At 55.8% G+C, this 18,253-nt stretch overlaps 1 protein-coding gene across 1 annotated transcript in view; it reads right to left on the reverse strand.

Moving 5' to 3' along the window:
• CFAP99 (cilia and flagella associated protein 99) overlaps positions 1-18,253 on the reverse strand; it is a 38,956-nt gene that overhangs the window by 19,728 nt on the left and 975 nt on the right. The window contains exons 2-4 of the mRNA XM_045774840.2: positions 11,546-11,674; positions 10,460-10,587; positions 809-953 (exon numbers count right to left, since the gene is read on the reverse strand). Of these exons, the coding sequence (XP_045630796.2) occupies positions 809-953; positions 10,460-10,570 (256 nt within the window). The 5' untranslated portion in view covers positions 10,571-10,587; positions 11,546-11,674. The remainder of the gene's footprint in view (positions 1-808; positions 954-10,459; positions 10,588-11,545; positions 11,675-18,253) is intronic.

Consider the following 18,253-nt stretch of genomic DNA (forward strand, 5'->3'; position numbering starts at 1 on the left):
AGGGTGGGAGCTCCACCTGGCGCCCCGTGAAATGGACAAGATGACACGATAGCACAGATGACATCGTCTCACACAGGTGAGTGTGTGGTGGCTTCCACCCCACTTCCACTCATTAACTCATTTGATGAGTTCTCAGAAATTGCAGAAGTTCCCTGGGTAAAAGTAAAACCATTTCGGATTTTCGTTTGTTAATTCCGAGAGACCGAATAGCCTCGGGCCAACTGGAGCTTGAATGTCCCTGGGCCAGGTGAGAGCCATCCGCGGGGCTGTTGGTTACACTGACTGCTAGGTGGGGGCCCAGGAGCCAGCTCCGGACCTGGCCCCCGGACACCAAGCTTGGTCCCCCAGCACCCCACAGTCCTCATCCTGTCCCCCCGGACAGGAGCCCTGCAGCCTAGTCCAGGGGCTGGGGGCTGCACCATCACCCACTGGAGACACTGGCCACTGTGCCATGTTCACCACATGCCAGAAGAGCAGATGGCCGTCAGGGCCCGGCAAGAAGCCAGGCAGAGACATCTGGTATGTAATCCCCGGCTGTACAGTGCGGACTGCAGCCATAGGCTGGCCCTGCCTGTAGTCCTCAGGGTTTGGGGGTCAGGAACAGGGCTGATGATAAAGGATCATCATTTCACCCAGCCTGGCCTTTTGGGGCATTCTCTCTGAAGCGGGCTGTGCCTCCCTCACGGACCAGAGGCTCTGGGCCCGGGCAGCAGGGCCCGAGTTCCACCTGCCTGGAGGCGGGCTTTCAATGGGCCTGGAGTCTGTGTCCGTGTCTGTCAGGCGGACCCTGAGCTGCAGGGACACCTACCCTCGAAGAGGTTGTAGTCAGCCCGTGGGCAGAGCCAGCCAGCCCGCACATAGAAGGCGTCCACCACCACAGCCAGCAGCTTCTGGTACTCGAGGCACCCGGACAGCACCTCCAAAATGAACTCCTGCTTCTGGGGGCTCAGAGTCTGGAAGAGAAACAGCCGGGAGGGGGCCACGGGCCAGGGCCCCGGGGCCCTCGGTATGAGGGAAGAGCTCCGTCAGGCACCTGCCTCAGAGCAGGGGGCAGAGCCTTGGGCCCAGCAGGTCCTCTCCAGGAGGTGGTGCCTTGGGTGTTCCTGGGTAGTGATGGCGAGTTGGAGGCAAAGACATAAATAAACATGGAAATGACGCATTAAAACAGACGCCCCAAAAGGACCAATGTGTGATTTCACGTACGGGAGGCCCCTGAAGGAGCCAGATTCCCAGGACAGAAAGCAGGATGCTGGGGGCCTGGGGCGGGGGCGGGGGCTGGGCAGCTAGGGTTTCATGGGAACAGTTTCAGCTGGGGAAGAGGAGAAGGTTCTGGGGACAGGGGGCGGGGATGGCTGTGCAACGTGAGGATACTTGATGCCATTGGACCTTGCACTTCACATGGTTAAGATGGTAAATTTTACCTCACGTGTGTTTTACCACAGGAAGAGAAAAGACTCGCAAGCTCTTACAAAGATTTCCAAATGAATTATTAAAAAAGTAACCCCCAAAGAAAAGGAAAACAGTATTACGGGAGCCTCTGTGGGACTCATCGGATATGCAAAGCCAGGCGGGAATTACCAGTAACGAGAGGGACTGTACCCTCGGTGGGGGGGGGGTGTCATTCTGGGGAGACCGCAACACTTTGGGGTTGGTAACCTGTGCTGTCACGTGCTACTAATTAAAAAAAGGAATGTAGCTTTTGAAAAAAGGAAGAATGAAAAAGAACATCCAGTGCTGCCCACGAAGCCGTACAAAGGCCCAGGGGCGGGGGGGGGGGCAGGTGCCTGGGAGCCTTTCCTGCAAAGCAGTCTGGGAGTACACTTCGGGCACCTTATAGTCCCTGTCCCCTCTAACCCAGCAATCACACTGCTGGGAATGGAAAAGAACCGTCCAAAATGCAGGAGATGCCCGCATACAAGAAGTTCAGGGCATTTAAGAAGAAAACTCTTTCAAGGGTCTTTTCCCCTGTCGTCTGCCTTGTTCTTATCGACTTGAAACGTTGGCGGTTTCTGCCTGTGTCCGGCTGGCGGTCGTCATTCTGCTCTCCAGTCAGATCGAGGAGTGCCCTAACTGAATGGCTGGAATGCCAGCCTTGCACAGTTCACACTGAAAGATAAAATGTTTTCCAAGCTTTTCAACTTCAGAAGAAAAAAGCAATCATATGTCTTACTGTGCTGTAAATTTTGGACTAGTTCATATACGTTGTGCGAAACCTGCCATGTCAATGGTAATGTACGGATTTTGCAAATACTATGCTGCGTGCGATGCCTAACTGTATCCGTTGCGTATATGCAGTACATTTATGCCCAATAAATGTTTTACTTCCTTCTGAAAAGAAAAGAAGTTCAGGGCAAAGGGAAAGAATAAGAGCCTTAGTGTCAGTGCAGGGGAGTCTCTCCTCCTGTCGCAGGGGAGCAAGGCAGCCACAGGTGCCATGCTCCCACAGAACTTAGAACGCGGCCACAAGACAGTTAATGTGGTACGAAGTCGAAGTGCGGACCTACCCGCCCCCTCTGCCAACAGGTGCAAAGCACATCAAAATAAACTCACCTACAGTGTCGTTAAAAAAATTGGGGGGCAATCTATTAGATACACTTTGGTATCTCGTTGTTTTATTCTTAATTTTTTTATAATCAGTGAAATTTACATATGTTTATTGGACATTTATTTGTACTTCTGTGAATTATCAATTTATATTCTTGGCTAACTTTTTATTGGGATGATATTTTTCTTAACCATTTTTATGAGCTCTTTATTTTATTTTTTTTAAAGATTTTATTTATTTGAGAGAGAGAGGGAGAGAGAGAGCACAAGTAAGGGGAGCAGCAGAGGCAGAGGGAGAAGCAGGCTCCCTCAGCAAGGAGCCCGACGCGGGGCTAAATCCCAGGACCCTGGGATCATGACCTGAGCCGAAGGCAGACGCTTAACCAGCTGAGCCCCCCAGGTGTCCCTATAAGCTCTTTATAGAGGGAGGCAATAAACATGTTCATTAATATGATAGTTATTTTTTGTAATTTGCCCTTTAACTTTGTATAAAGTATTTTTTGGCACACAGACCACACAGAAGTTTCTCTCTCTCTCTCTCTCTTTTGTTTTTGAGGTCAAATCTTTTCCTTCATGGTTTCTTCCCTGTTTTCATGCTAAGAAAACAACAGAGAAATGAGACGACCTGTGGGCTCCTGGGCAGGCCACATGACCCCGGAGAGCTGGTGTCCCCACACACGTGCGTGGGACATCTGGATGTTGTCTTGGCAGACGATGTCATTCCCACCTGCACCACAGGGGCTGGAGGCCCAGGGACCGTGTTCTTCAGGGGGCTCTGCCCCCGAGGTTCTGGGCACAGTTTGGTCCTGCCCTTACAGGAGGGACAGAAGGGCAAGGGAGAAGATGCGTCTCTCCTGCCCCCGCAGAGGTGACCGATGCGCGGCCCCGGGCTGCCCCAGCCTTGAGCTTGAGCCTCTCTGTTCTGAATCCCGGGCTCCTGCCGGTGCCTGGACGGGCCTCTGGTAGCAATGTTCTCATGTAATAGCCTCCTGCTGACACCCTTGGCTCTCAGGCTCCGTTGCAGGCTCCTGGTCTCAGGGCCCATCCCTCCTGTCCAGCTTTCTCCTTGTCTGCACTCAGCCCCCGGGGCACCTCACCCAGCGACAAGGCTGAAAACCTGCCGCCCTCCCTGGACTCCAGAAAGCTCTGTCTGCTACTGCCCCTCCCCCCACTTGTTTGTCTGGTGACCCTGCAGGAGGCTGGCTCCCTGGGCTTCACCCAAACCTGCCCCTCCCCAGCCTGACCTTCCCCGTAAGCACAACCCCCAGCTCCCAAACCCCCGATGCATCCCTCTGCTCCCACCCGGTGCCTCAGGGACAGCTAGGGAACCCAGCTTCTCCTTTTGGCCGCCCTCTATTTCCAACCTGGCCACGAAGCAATTCTTTTAAAATAGATGCGACATCATGTCTCCTTCTTTAGAAACTTCCAGAAGGAGTCCTTACTGTGGCTCCTTCACTCCCACCAGGTCTTTGCTCAGGTGCTACCGGACCTGGGGAGGCGTGCCTGACCTCCCCACAGTCAGACATCCGCTAGCCCTCTCGCCTAGCAGCACATTCTGGCAGTTGATTGGCCTTCCCTGCGAGAATGTCAGCCCGGAGCTTATGAGAGAGGGAACAGAAGGTCCTGTCTCTGTGGGCCATGGTGGGGACCCAGAGACCTCACTGAGTGCAGGCTGGCGCAGAGTGGGGTCTCAGTCCAGCTAAGCTTCTGCTTCAGTTTCCCCACACAGTCCTCTGACCCCTGGGCTGTGTCCACGCTTTGTCCAAGGAGGCCCGAGGAAGCCCAGGGTGGCCATGCAGGCAGGTCAGAGAGCAGTGAGTCAGCGGGGCTGGAGCCGAGGCGCATGACTCTGCAGGACGCCTGCCTCTCACAACAGTGACTCCACTTCTCATTCATTACGTCTGCATTTGGGAAGTGTGGGTATGTATTTTTTATAAGGTCAGAGCCTTGAGCCGTGGCTGGAAGCCCTCATGCGGTCAGTCCCCAGGCAAGGAGGTCAGGCAGGGCTGCAAGGGGCCCAGGGATTCTGGAAGACGCAGAGCCGAGCAGTAAATGACACTATGGCTCAATGGCTAGGCTGGGCCCAGGACCAGGTCCTCGCTGCCAGAGAACCCAGCTGGTCACAGAGGGGAGACTGAGGCCTGGTGGGATGAAATAGGTCAGAGGGCTCTGTGCTCCAGACCAGGTCCTTCTGTCCAGGCTGGCAGAGGGCTGCTGGGGCTGGGTTGGCCGGCTGGCTGGGCTTTCTCCAAAAGGAGGTAGGGTGAGGACCAAATGGCAGAGAGCACCCCAGAACCAGAGCTGATTCTTAAGCCCAAACCTGCCTCGATCACAGAACCCAGAGGGTGTTGGCCACCCAAGGGCCTCTGAGTGTTGTGATATGATTTTGGGCCTTGGTCCAGTTCAGGACTCCCAAGTCCACAGCCCCCTGCTGTCCCCCAGGGAGGGCAGCAAGCCCTTCGATAACAGTTTCATGGACAGTCCTGGGAGGGGGCCAGGCCTGGGGGCAGAGGACCCAGAGGCCTGCAAGCCTGCCCATGTTCCACCATCACCAGCTACCTCCTGCAGGAGTTCCCAGACCCGGCTTGTCTGCCAGCACCACAGAGTAAGGGCAGAGTGAGACCAGGGTCCAGGTCAGGACAGGGGCCTGGGTGCAGACTTGGCACAGTGCAGAATACCCAGGAGCCCCTGCTCATCAGTGATGCCAAGACTGAAGCCAGGGAGAAAAGCAGGGAGAGGAAGCTTGAGGCTGCCAGATGTCAGCACAACCCTTTCTCCTTTTCTCCTGCCCAACAGAAGAATGCTAGCTCATTGTGGATGGTGTGCTCAGCTAAAACCTTTTCCAGCCCCTGCTGATGGAGCCATGTAGCAAATGGCTTTAATCAATGAGATCTAATGGCAAATTGCTAGACATAGCCTCCAAGAAGGCTCTTAGAAAGTTAGGCAGATTCACCTGGCACCTGCCTTATGCTATTTGCCTTTGTCCTCTTCTTACCTGGTGGATATGGATGCAATGCTGGAGGCAGGGCAGCCATTCAGTGATTACAAGACAAAGGTACATTCTAAGGAGCGCCAAGCGGAGAGGAAGGAGAATGCATTCCTGATGGCCCCACGGAGCTGTTGAGCCTGCCCTAGACTGTCTGCAGACTGCTTCTTATGTGAGCCAAGATACCTCTAATTTCTTCAAGCCATTGCTTTTCTGGATTTTCTCATAGCCAAACACTGTTTCCTGACAGATACAGGTCCAAGCAGATAGTTCAGACATAGAAACACATACTGTTTCAAAACTTGGCAACGAAAACAGAGAAATGTTGATTATAACTACCCTGAGTGCCTTTTTCCACCTACGTGGCAACGATGAAACTAGCTGCTAGCATAGCGCGTAAGCAAGGCTGGAGGGGAACGAACACTCCCTGCCTGCAAGGGACACGGTCAGTGTGTCTCTCCCTGCGAGGGGTCAGCTGGCTGTGTCTACAGAGCTCGCCAGGGCCCACTCTCTCTCTTCGAGAAGGATGGTCAGCCTCTGGGTGCACCTGGCTTTCCCAGCTGCAGAGGCAGGCGGCAGACCAGTCCACCCCGCGGCGCTTCTCGTACTGAAACCCCGGAAACAACCTACAAGCCCATTGACCAGGGACAGCTGCCGAGACTGTCACAGCCGGGCGGTAGGACGCTCTTGCGTCCACGAACACAGAACAAGCCCTGGGAAGCCAAGTGCAGGACTGCATGACCATGCGCTATCATCTGGTAAGATTGCTTAAACATTTTATAAAAAATGATGCTGTTTTCATATATGAAAGATACAATGTAGACGTAATTTTTGCCACATGTAGTGTCTCTGCCAGAGGCCTGCACGGCCTCTGGAAGGAACCGCAGGACACTGGTCTCTCTTGTCTCGAGGGCCAGCGGGGGAGGGAGACCCCCCACTGGATACCATTTTGGATCTCTGATGTCAGTAAATGAGGCACTGAGAAAATACTCAATTAAAAACTCTTTCCTGAGCCCAGGCCTTCTCTGAGCTACGGACCGGAGGAGCAAGAACGGCATTCTGGGACGTGGCCACGGCCACCCGCTGCCTTCCAGGCAAGGACATGGCTGGTGATTCCAGGCCCCTGGCCCCCCAGCCCCTGCCTTCCCCCCTACCGTCCTGCACGAGCCCCCTCCCTTCCCCCTTGCCACCCTCCCCAGCACCTCTCTCCCCAGCAGGGGTGGCTGGGTGGGTGGTCAGCTGGGCCTCTCCCCTCCCCACCTCACCTCTGCACTGTCTGACCAGCTGTCCAGTACCTCTCCTGCCAGCCTCGTGCTGACCTTTCCCTTCTCATGCTCGGGACTCACCTGTCTGCCTGCCCTTGCCCACAGGCTGCCAAGATTGCCCCGCGGTCCCAGCTTATGCACTCAGGCCCTGCTTGGCCACCCCGCCCACATAGCGCCTGCCACAGGTCAGGACTCTGCTGTCCCTGGCTCATGCAGATCCCTCTGCTTGGGGCATCTCCGTGGTCCCCTACCTCCCACCCCTCAGGTACTCTCTCTCAAAGCCAGACCCTTGTTGGAGGTCTGCTGAGACTTCGTGGACTCTGTGGATGCCTCAAGCCACCGCTCCACCCAGCACCTCCCCCCCCGCCCCCGTCCTGCAGGCTCTTGTCGATACTCTGGAGGTTCCTATGCCCACCTGTTCATCCTGGTGCCCCAGCTGTTGTGCCTGTTGTCCACGTGGGGCTCTGCGAGTGTGCGGGAGGGGAAGGAGTGGCCCAGGACAGCGCGCAGGGAGTAACACCCCCCAGCACCCCTCCCCCTACAGGAAACTCTCAAGTCCACCTCGTGATGCTCTAATGAAATGATGCCTGTTCCAAAGTGACATTAACTGTGAGGGTCAGAGCTGGGAGCACGGCCAGAGGGGGTGGAGGGGGGAGCTCCTTCTCATCCCATCCCTCCCCAAGGGCCTGGCCAGGGAGCACAGGAGAACCAGGCTTTCGGGCCAGCGCAGATGCTTGCTTGCAGCGTGTCTGGTTGCTGGTGCTGTCACCCTCGCCCCCACCCGTCCCTTGCTCCTCCAGCTTCAGCCAGCTCCTCTGTGCCACTGTCAGGCACTCTGGAGACTGGCGCCTAGAGAGGCTCAACCCCCACATCTCAGCCCCTACACGCGCCATGGCGATGAGGGATCCCTTTCTGATCTATAGATATATCTGCAGAAAGTCAGTGCACCCTTCCCCCAATCCACAAGCCCTTGGACCTTTCCCCACCCTTCAGCCAGGCTTCATCTGACCACCTGAGGTGCCCTCCTCTCCACTGGTCCCCAGAGCCCAGCAGTCCGCAGCCACCCTGAGCGGGCCAACCTGGCCCCTCCGTCTTTGGCCTCCCCCGGAGGCTCCCGGTCTATGCAAATGTCCAGGGGCTGTTGTAACAAATTACCACAGACTCAGCAGCTGAAAACCACAGGAATGACCGAAGTCCAAAAGTGAGGTATGGCCAGGTCGATCCCTTCTTGGGGACCAGAGGGAGAGTCCATACCGCCCTTCTCCCCAGCTGTGGGCGGCTGCAGCAATCCTGGTGTGCATAGCTCATAGATGTGTCACTAAACTTGCCTTCGAGGTCACACGGCCTTCTTCCTTGTGTCTCCACGTCTGTGTCCAGATTTCTCTCTTCTTATAAGGGGGCTCGTCACTGGATTTGGGGCTCACCCTAAATTAAGGATGATCTTATCTTGAGATTCTTAATTATATCTGCAAAGATGGCGTTTCTCAATGAGGTCCCATTCACAGGTAACCAGCAGTTAGGACTTCAACATCTCTTCTTTGAAACGAGACACCTGCCCTTCACTGGACGGCTGGTCCGTTTATGTGCCGGATCATTCTCTGCCAGGGGGCAGTCTTGAGCCTTCGTCTAACGAAAGCAGCGGATTGTACCAATTCTCTGACATTTGGAGACAAGAGTGTGTTGTCCCAACCGCCCGGACTCGAGGTGGACATTTGAAAGGATCTGGGAGGACCAGTGTGTCGGAAAAGGCAGCTGCCTCTCCGCCTGATGTGAGCGTCGGTGCCCACCTCAGAGACACCGGGCAGCTCCCCGGGGCTCGGTCGGTGTGCTGTTCTCCCACGCCGCAAAAACGCACACAGGGGGACATCGTGCAGGGCTTGCCAGTAATACTCTGTTGGTTGTAGGGAAAAACACCCCACACTATTTGTTGTAACAAACCCAACTTTCTGTAATGGTTGTTATTGAGAAATAAAGAACTCTATTGTTTGTGCCGAGCAGTGGGGGGAAGCTCTGGAGAGGTGCGGGCAGGGGAGCTGGGGACACAGCAGAGACACCAAGGAGCCTCCCTGGAAGTGGAAGGTGAGAGCCTCAGGTGAGGTCTTTTTCTCAGGATGAGAGGAGTAGCAGCAGTCATTGCTGCTGGGGAAGACCCGTCAGGCAGATAGAGGGGGCGCTGCCACAGCCATGCCTTGGAGCAGCCCAAGGGGCCAGGCGGCAAGCGGGCGCTGGGGAGGCCGGTTCTGCTTAGGGACAGAGTGTTGTGGCCTGGCCACCTCCCCACGACGCCTGGGGTCTCAGGGCTAGAGCTCGAGAGAGGGGTGCAGGGGTGTGGGGGGAGGTGTGCTCCCCGACCCCTGCCTGGTCCTTTCCTGAGTGACACTGGGGAGCGGGCCCTGGGTCAGCAGAGTCCCAAGTTTCTCTCATGGGAGAGTCTCTGGTTGCTGGAGCCCCGCCAACCTTTGTGTGTGTACACTGTCCAGGGCTCCGGACGGACCCTTCTGCAGGCTAGTGCCGGCCCACCCTGCCCTCCCTCTGGGTTTTCGGGCTGCCAAAGAGGGAGGAAAATACCCTCCCACACCCCAAGAGAAGGGGAGTCCATCTGTGTCCGGGGCCCGGCAGGGGCACAGCTGAACAGGTAATGGGGGCTAGAGGTGGGGACTGGCCGCGACTGTCCCTCTGGGGGTGGGCGCCGTCGGTAGCTCACAAGGGCCCTGGTAAAGCGAGGGCTGCAGAGACAGCAATCAGAGGCAACCGTCCCGGGAGCGCTGGGCTCGCCCACGCCGCCCCGCCTCCGAGCGAGTGCAGGTGCAGGTGTGCTGCGGCCGGATGGCAATGGGCGGGCAGCAGGTGGGGGAGGGGGCAGTCCCACAGCATTTCCCGAGGCCCCGTCCAATGGGGCCCATGTCCCAAAGTCCTGAAGGCTGGCCCGCCCGCAATGCATGCTCCTGCTCCCTGGGCACCACCCTCGGTGCATGGCCAGTGGATACAAGGCTAGAGTCCTCAATCCCAGCAAGGCCTCTGGGGACTGCAGAGGGGCCAGGAGGTGCTGCAGCTGCACTGCTCCCATCCTGGGGTCCTGCCCAGAGTCTCTCTGTATGTGCTTGAAATGGGGTGGGCAGCAGTTGGGGGAGAAAAGGACAGGAGCTGTCCAGGGAGTGGAGACAAGAGCTGAGTTGCTGGGGGGAAGGTCACCCTTATTTCTGTGGGGCTCCGGTGGGCCTTGCTGCTCTGAGGGAGGCCGTCCGCTCACTCGCTGCCCATGAGGAGCTGCCCTGGGGAGGCCCCGCTCTCTGGAGTGGCGGGCCATCCAAGCTGACTCTTACCCATTTTCAGTTTTGGATGGTACCACGCAGGCATGTCCCAAGTCGCAGTGCCATTGTGTCTTTTCGAAAGACTGGTCTGACGCACTTTCTGGACTCCAGGAGTGCCTCTCGAGGCACAGAGGGGGTCCTGCCCCGAAGGGTCACCATCGTGACCTACAGTGACATTGAGCACGCCCAGCCTTTGGAGGGCGAGGAGCTGTGCCCAAGGCCTCTCCCCAGGTAGGAAGGAAAGCAGCTGTGAGGAAGGGATTTGATGTTGTTTTGCTAGAAAGTAACTAGCTACGTGACAGGTGTCACTGGCACACCTCCCAGCGAGCCCCAAGCTGCCCCTCTGACCCTACCTGCAGGACGGTGGATGCAGCCTCCAGGAACTGCTCAGGACTGTCCTTCTCAGGCTTAAATTTGTTCAATTGCTCAATGACAGTTTCAATGCATTTTCCATAGTAGGCCATCTTCCCAGGGCAGGACCCTAAAAGCAAACCACTCCAGGTCATGCCCTCCATGACCTCTAGGCAGTCAGCTCAGCAGGTGGCAAAGGCAGTTACAGAACCCTTATCAACAGACTGTGGTCCCTGGGAGCCTGGGGCTTCTCAAGAGGGACTGCAGCAGGGGTAACGCGGGCCCACTTCCTGGACCGCGTCCCTACCCGCCTCTGCTACCCGAGCGCCCAGGCTGGCCTTGGGGAGCCCTCACCCACAGCCCCTGGAGGCTCCCAGGCTCCCCCATGCGGCCCCCAGCCCTACAACTATGCACGGGTGGGGATGACCCCTGGGGTGGGGGAGCTCTGAGCATCTCGTAGCCCAGCTGGGGTGGCCCCAAGCCCTACACCGTGCACAGGTGGGGTTGACCCCTGGGGTGGGGGAGCTCTCAGCATCTTGAAGCCCAGCTGGGGTTCAGTGACTGTTCATGCAGCAGGTCTTGCCCAGAGGGGTGGGTGACCTAATCCCAAAGGGCTGGGGCAAGAAGAGTCCCCGGGTCATCAGATTCAACACCCCCATTTAAAGATGAGGGACCCAACATCTAGAGAGAATGCACAGTTGTAAGTGGCCAGGCCTGGTCCAGGCACTTAACATTTCAGAATCATACTAGCTGCAAGAGACCAGTTTGTCCAGAGACCATCTCTGGAAGACCTTGGAGAGCTGCTTGGGGTGGGGCTGGGCCCCCAGGAACCGGCCGGAATTGCCCTTGGAGGGGGTGGCCAGGCCCAGTAGAGGCCTCCCCCCGCCTCTTCTTCTCCCCCTACTCAAGGAGCACCGCTGGGCCGCACCCCTGCTGGTCTTCCCAGGCACCAGCCGTTGGCAGAGCCAGGCTGCTAGTGCCCTGGGTGGGTGGGGGCACCTCTCCTCCACTCCCGATAAGGTAGGATGGCTCCAGATAGCAACCCCCATACCTAGGTCCCCCAGTGGAGACTGAGTGGGAAAACAAACCGTCACTGGGGTCCCCAGGGAGACAGCTGGTCCCGGCCGATGTGGTCGCTGGCTGAGTGCTCCCACCGCTTTAAGGAGAGTGAGGACCAAATGCTGCTGGATGCCTCCAAGACACTCTGACCCGAAACACTGAAGCAAGCCAGCAAGAGAAGGAGCAGAGTTAAGGCCCAAAGACAACAACCATACCACCTTCCAAAGATGGACCATTTGGTATCCAAGGAACGGGGAACCGTGACGGAAAACGGAGTTCTTGGAAATGAAAATATGGCAGCAGAACTAAAGATACACATACAAGAGCTAGAAGGTAAAGTTGAGAAAATCTCCCAGAGAGCAAAAAAGATAAAGTCCAGGGCCCCTGGGTGGCTCAGTCCGTGAAGCGTCTGCCTTCAGCTCAGGTCATGATCCCGGGGTTCTGGGATCGAACTCCACATTAGGCTCTCTGCTCAGTGGGGACCTGCTTCTCCCTCTCCCCCTGCCCTTCCCCACGTTCGTGCGTTCTCTCTCCCTCTCTCAAATAAATAAATAAAATCTTAAAAAAAGATGAAGATATAGAAAGTAGGAGAAAAATATACAGAAAACCAGAGAACCACTCCAAAAGGTCCAAGTGTCAATTAAGAGGCGCTCCAGAAAGAGAAGAGAGGAATCACGTGAGAGAATGTTCCAGAGATGAAGGATGGGTTGGTTTCCCTATGGACCTGTCTCCCAAGCACCTTTTGTCCCCAAGGGAGACAGCAGGTGGCCTCAGAAGGGACAGGAGCATGGAGTAGCCTCAGGTTCCCCAGCAGGGAATCCATCTCCGGCCTGGAGAGAACGATGGCATGTGCGGACTGGCAAGGCCCCACACCCTGCAGAGTGAGCCCAGGAAGGGGAGGACAAGGGACCAGGAAGCAGGAGAATTTCCAGGAAGGTGACATTAGGTGGCAGGCTAAGGACATCAGAACACAGCACCCCGGGCTCCGGTAGGAGCCCTGTACCTGGCACAGTCCTGAGTAGGTTTTACTGAGCGCTCAGGGAAAGAGGTTTCAGCACTGCCCTGGTCAAGGTCAGGACCGTTCTGCATCCTCTCCCCTCTGCTGGCTGCATACCTGGGCCCGCACCACCCAGCCCTGCAGGCCTGACTTGGGGGCTGTCCCCTCAGGGGCTGCTCCTGGACCCAGCCCTAGCTCTGCAGGGACAGAAGCCAGCAGGAACCTCTCTTGTATGTGACTAGGAGAAACTCCTCTTGGAATGGGGAGACACACTGAAATCGGCTTGGAGCCCTGATGCCGAGCACAGGCCCCAGAGACCCAGCCTCAGGAGGGTCTGAATTTGAACAGCCAGTGGCCCTCCAGAGACCAGAGCAAACTGCCGGAGGCAATGGCCGAGACCCGTGGAGGACTCTAGAGTGACAGAGTCCCTATTTCTACATCAGGTCCTGCCCCAAACTGCTCATGAGCAATCAGTACCGAGTGAGCTAGCTTCGGGCACGACCTGGACGCTGTCACTGCCCCAGGGGCCACCTAGAGCCAAGTGGGCTTAGGTCCAGGAGAAAGGAACTAGGGAGCTCCCTTCAGGTACAAGAGTGGTGTGCTCATTGATCCTGTCCCTGTCTTCGCCAGGGCCACCCGCACTGAGGCTAACCTGTGGCCTTTGTGGGTTCAGGGGTCAGAAGGACGGGTGGTGACATGGGGCAGGTGGGTGCCAGGTGACCTACTTCTGCTCTTGCACGTGGCCGGGGTGGCAGCAACAGCAGTGCTAACTGTGAACACAGACTCCGAGCTAGTAGTTTCTTCCAGGTCTGACCCTCAGCCATGGGACGGACTCTCTGCAGGGCAGGAAGTGCCCCCCACCCTCTGCAACAGAAGCAGTCCCCATCTGTGGCTGCAGGGCAGGGAGCTGTCCTGCTCGCCCTCTCCTCTCTCATCTGCCAGGGGCAGGTCGGCTAGAATGGGGGAGCAGTCCTGACCCTCTGACATGGGCGAGGCGAGGAGAGAGTCAGCAGCAAGGAGTTGGGCGCCAGAGGCAGGGGGTGCAGGCAGGGCGCAGACACGACCTCAGGAGGCCATGGATACGGTGCAGGGCTCCTGGCCCAAGTCCCAGGTCTGCTGGGCCACTGAAGACATGTGGCTTGACTTAGGTGAGGGCAGGACCCCTACAGCCTGGGCCCTGACCTTGCTGCCCCCCCGGTGGGCTTCTGCCCTGCCCCATTCCTTGTCCTGATGTCCCACCCTTGACGATGGCATCGCTGACCACACAGAGGGACACTGGAGAGATCTCAGAGCCAAAGGCGGCACTGAGGGGTGTGCAGCCAGTTCTTTTTCTTGGTGTGGGGGTCTAGACTCCAGGGAGTGGGGTCTGCCTAGGTCCTGGCTCCAAGGGACCCCTCCCTGGAGCCTGGCTTGCAGACTGAGGGAATGCCAGGCCTTGGGGGCCCTGGAGGAAACACTGACTCTGGTGAAGTCCTGGAAAAGACTTATTTCCACAGTTTGCAATCTTTACACTACCAATATTGGGTTTTTCTCCACCTAATGCAGCTAATGGACAAAAGGACATCCTATTTTGTTAAGTAAGCTCCATGCCCAGGGTGGAGCCCAGTATGGGGTTTGAACTCATGACCCTGATATGAAGACCTGAGCTGAGATCAAGAGTCTGATGCTTAACCAACTGAGCCACCCAGGCACCCCTGACAAAGGGACTTTTTAAAGGCCACAGAAAGCGGTGGCCTCCTCACCCAGACTGCCCCTCCTCCAGCATCAGAGGCTTTGCTGGGTGGGATAGAGCTTGGAAGCCTCGAGGCTGTTGGGCTGCCTGTGGCCCCTGGGGATGAACCCCTCATAATTGGTTACTTGTGTTCATGCAAACACTTTTTCCGGGGGTCCCACGTCTGAGAGGCTGTGGGACATTTCCAGGTGATGATCACCCAGTCTGGCTTCTCCAACTGGCCATAACCCCCCTTACCAGGTCTCCCAGGCCCCGCCCTCCATCTTACCCCTCCAGCAGGTCTTCTGCTGTGGGGGAAAGGCAGGAGGACGCAAGGCCTCTGGTAGGTGGGACGGGGGCAGTGCTACCCAGAGGGGTGAAGCAGTCTCAGGGCAGGGGAGTCTCCTGTCACTAATAGACATCACGAACAAATCCCCCCAAGTTCTCACCTCCTGGGGGACCCAGACGGGTGTCCTACCCCTTCCCAGCCTGGAATCCCAATCCCTGGGGCCCTCCTCCTGCTTTCCCTGCTGCACCCAGCTCTGTCCACCCAGCTTCTCACCAGCTCACAAGCCCCTGACATGCATCTCCCGAACCTTGAACACTCTTTGTCTTCTCCCTGGTGAGCTCGTGGGCATCCCGTAGCACCAGGTGCCAACACAGCCCCTGTGGAGCCTGCCTTCCTCCTCCCCTAGCTCTTCCCTTCTCGGTGCCTCCTCTGAACTCGTCCAAACTTGCGTGACACCCCCGTGAGCAGCTGGAGCGGGACCCTGCTTTCCGGCCTCTGAGTCCTGGCCCTTAACCAGAGCTGGCCCACAGCCGGTGGTGCAGACGTGTCTGTGGGGTGAACGACAGGGCGTACAAATGTGCGAAAGGATCCAGCACCCTAACTGGTACTCTTAGTCTCAATCTGAAAGTTGGCTTTGACATCCAGAGATAGACCTCCCCGAAGATCATATTAGTGCTTTGTTAAACCTGTGCTTCCACAGATCCTATAGTTAATGGAGTTCAGTTTTATTGTTTCACTTAATTGGAGGATAACAGATACCACAACAAGATTTACTAAGCAAGTCTATGTGGAAGAGAACAAACGCCATGTTGAGTTGGGGGTTGAGGTGGGGGGGTCAGTCTCCCCATCCCCAGGGAGGATTTCCTGCCTGTGGAGCCTGAGGTCCAGGCTGGTTCTAAAGCTCTCCCAACAGCTTCTCTGGCCTATTCCTGATAACATCTCAGGGTGAGCCATAACTGGGTGAAAGAGGCACCGTGTCAACATAATAAAGGCAAATATCACATATTCCAGAGCTCACAAGGAAATGAGTGCAATAAGTAAAAAGTCTGTTTTTATAGAAAAAATGTTAAGGCTGCAGGTTTTTTTTTAATCCGTTCTGCCAACTGTCACTTAGGGGCGCTGCCCTGGGATGGGGTCTGGCCCTTGACCCTACCTTCCTGCATCTGCTCTGAACACAGCTTGGCCTGGAGGAACCACATAGTCAGGAAAGGGCTCCCTCCCTCCAGCACCTGATGGGGGCAGTCTGCATGCATGGGAGCTGCTCCTGGAGGCAGGATGACTTCCCTGCCCTCCCTCCTGTCCCGGAGCTGGAACATTGTGAAGAAAGCATGCTCCAAGAGGCCCTTTGATGACACAAGTCCACGAAGAGCAAGAGAACCACCCAAGCCCTCCCTGCAGTCCAGGGCGGGCCTGGATGTAAAACTAGAAGCAATGCCTAGATGTGCCAGGTGGCAGCTGCAGGGAGCAGTCGGGGCAGGGGGGGGCTGTGGGGAGGAGGGAGGGGTCCCTGGCTCACCATCAGGCCCAGGGCTCCTGGGGCAGGGGCGCTGCACCCCCAGCCCGGTACAAAGCAGCTGCGCCAGGAGGTGGACATCAGGAAAAGAGAGCTTAGATTTCTGCATTCTCACTGAAGTGAGCCTGTGAGCTTAGTCAGCATAATGACACGTTCGGGTGGGAGACGGGTGGTAAAGTCATCTGACTCTGATAATGCTCTTAGCTCCTCAGCTTTGTTTTAATGGGGTAAAACCAGATATGCGGGAAGTGGTATTTAATTCCCAAGATTTCACTCCCCTAACCAAAACTTGACTGTCTCATATTTAACTTTAAAAGTGGGCTGGACCAAAGCTTTTCTTTTCTCAGCAAATCCCTTATAGAAAGAAATGAGATTACAGGAGGTTCAAATTCCATCAGACACAAACCAGTTCAACACTCTCAGCCACTAGAGAGGCTTCATTTACACAGATATCAAATGTGCGTTAATTCAAATATATTCTATCTCAGGCTTTTGATTCTGAGTAAAAGTCTCTGAAGGATTTTTGCCAAGTCATGCTCTGATGGCTTGTGCTCAAAGTACAGACCCACATGGCAGGTTTTGCTGGTTGCTTTTTAATCTCCACTCCCCCTTTCCTCCTGAGTAACAAAACCACTGAGTTTTAGTTGGGTTTATTGCTGCCCAGCTGAAAGATGACATTTTCCAGCCTGCCTGGCAGCTGGGTATGCCATGAAGTGCAAGGGCATGATTTCTGGAAATTCTTTCTGAAAGGCAGAGGCATATATGCTTCTTCTCTTTTCCATCCTGCTGCCTGGACTCAGGAAGTGATAGCAGGAGCTTAGGCAGCCATCCTGGACTGTGAGGAAACATGTTCAAGATGGCAGAGGAGGAACCAAGAAGAGTCCGGTCCCTGATGGCTTTTTGTGGCTGCTATACCTTCCAGGATTGCCTCCGCCATTAACCTCCTTTATGGAAGCATGAATAATTTTGTTTGGGCCACTATGATCTTGGGATTTTTCATTACATGCACCTGAATCTAATCTTTAAAAAAATTTTAAAAAATATTTTATTTATTTATTTGAGAGAGAGAGAGAGGGAGAACATGAGGGGGGAAGGGGTAGAGGGAGAAGCAGGCTCCCCAACAGCAGGGAGCCCGATGTGGGGCTTGATCCCAGGACTCTGGGATCATGACCTGAGCCAAAGGCAGCCGCTTAACAGATTGAGCCACCCAGGTGCCCCTAAACATTTTTAAAAAAGATTTATTTATTTTAGAGAGAGTGAGAGAGAGCACTAGCAAGTAGAGAGAGGGGCAGAGAGAAAAAGAAGCAGACTCCCCACTGAGTGGTGAGCAGGATGCAGGGCTCTATTCCACAACCCATGAGATCATGACCTGAGCCAAAACCAAGGGTGGATGCTTCATCAACCGAGCCACCCAGGCGCCCCTAGCTGAACCTAATCTTAACTGATATACCCACTTCCCTGAGGCCAGCCTTCCTCCCAAGCTGTTTCAAACTGGGAAGCATAGGAGGATAGCCTCTGCACAGCAGCAAGAGCTCCAGCCTTGGAGCTGGACGAGAACGAACCATAGAGAACAGTCCTCCAAGTTTTCACCCCCGGTTTTCATGTTAGGAGCACTGGCTGGGAGGAGCAGATCTTATGGGGGGAAGATGAAGAGTCCATTTGGACATGTTGAGTTTGAGGGGACTTGTTGGACTTCCACTGGCAAAGAATAGGTAAAGGGGTCTGCAGTCCCAGGGTGACGTTCAGGCTGGAGATACAAGTTTTGGAAAGGTCAGGAGAAAATGGCTTTTTATCAGACCGTGTGACCGCAGAAAATCACTCAGTGAAGGAGTGGAGAGAAGAGCTTCCAAGGACTGAGTCCTAGGGCTCTTGTGTTAGGAGGTTGGGAAACAGAGGAGACCTCAGCCAAGAAGACTGAGAAGGGGCAACCACAGGAGGAGAGGCAGGGAGTGCGATGTGTTCCACCGAGGTGAGGATGGTGTGTTTGGGAGGAGAATGCTCAGCTGAGCTGCCCGCTGCTAACAGTTCCAGGAAGAGATGGGGCTCTGATCACTGGACTTAGCAACATTGGGGGCAAGGATGACTTTGATGAAGAACTTTGTAGGAGGAGTTGGGTGAAAATCTGATCAGAGTGGACTCCAGAAAGAAGAGGCAGAAAGAATCTAAGATAAGAGGCAGCCCGGGGTGGGGGGAGCGGAGACGGGTTTGCTCCATAAGGGAGCAGTGA

Source organism: Ursus americanus, chromosome 8, assembly GCF_024610735.1.
Source record: "Ursus americanus isolate L20-20 chromosome 8, mUrsAme1.1.p, whole genome shotgun sequence".
Classification (NCBI taxonomy): Eukaryota; Metazoa; Chordata; class Mammalia; order Carnivora; family Ursidae; genus Ursus; species Ursus americanus.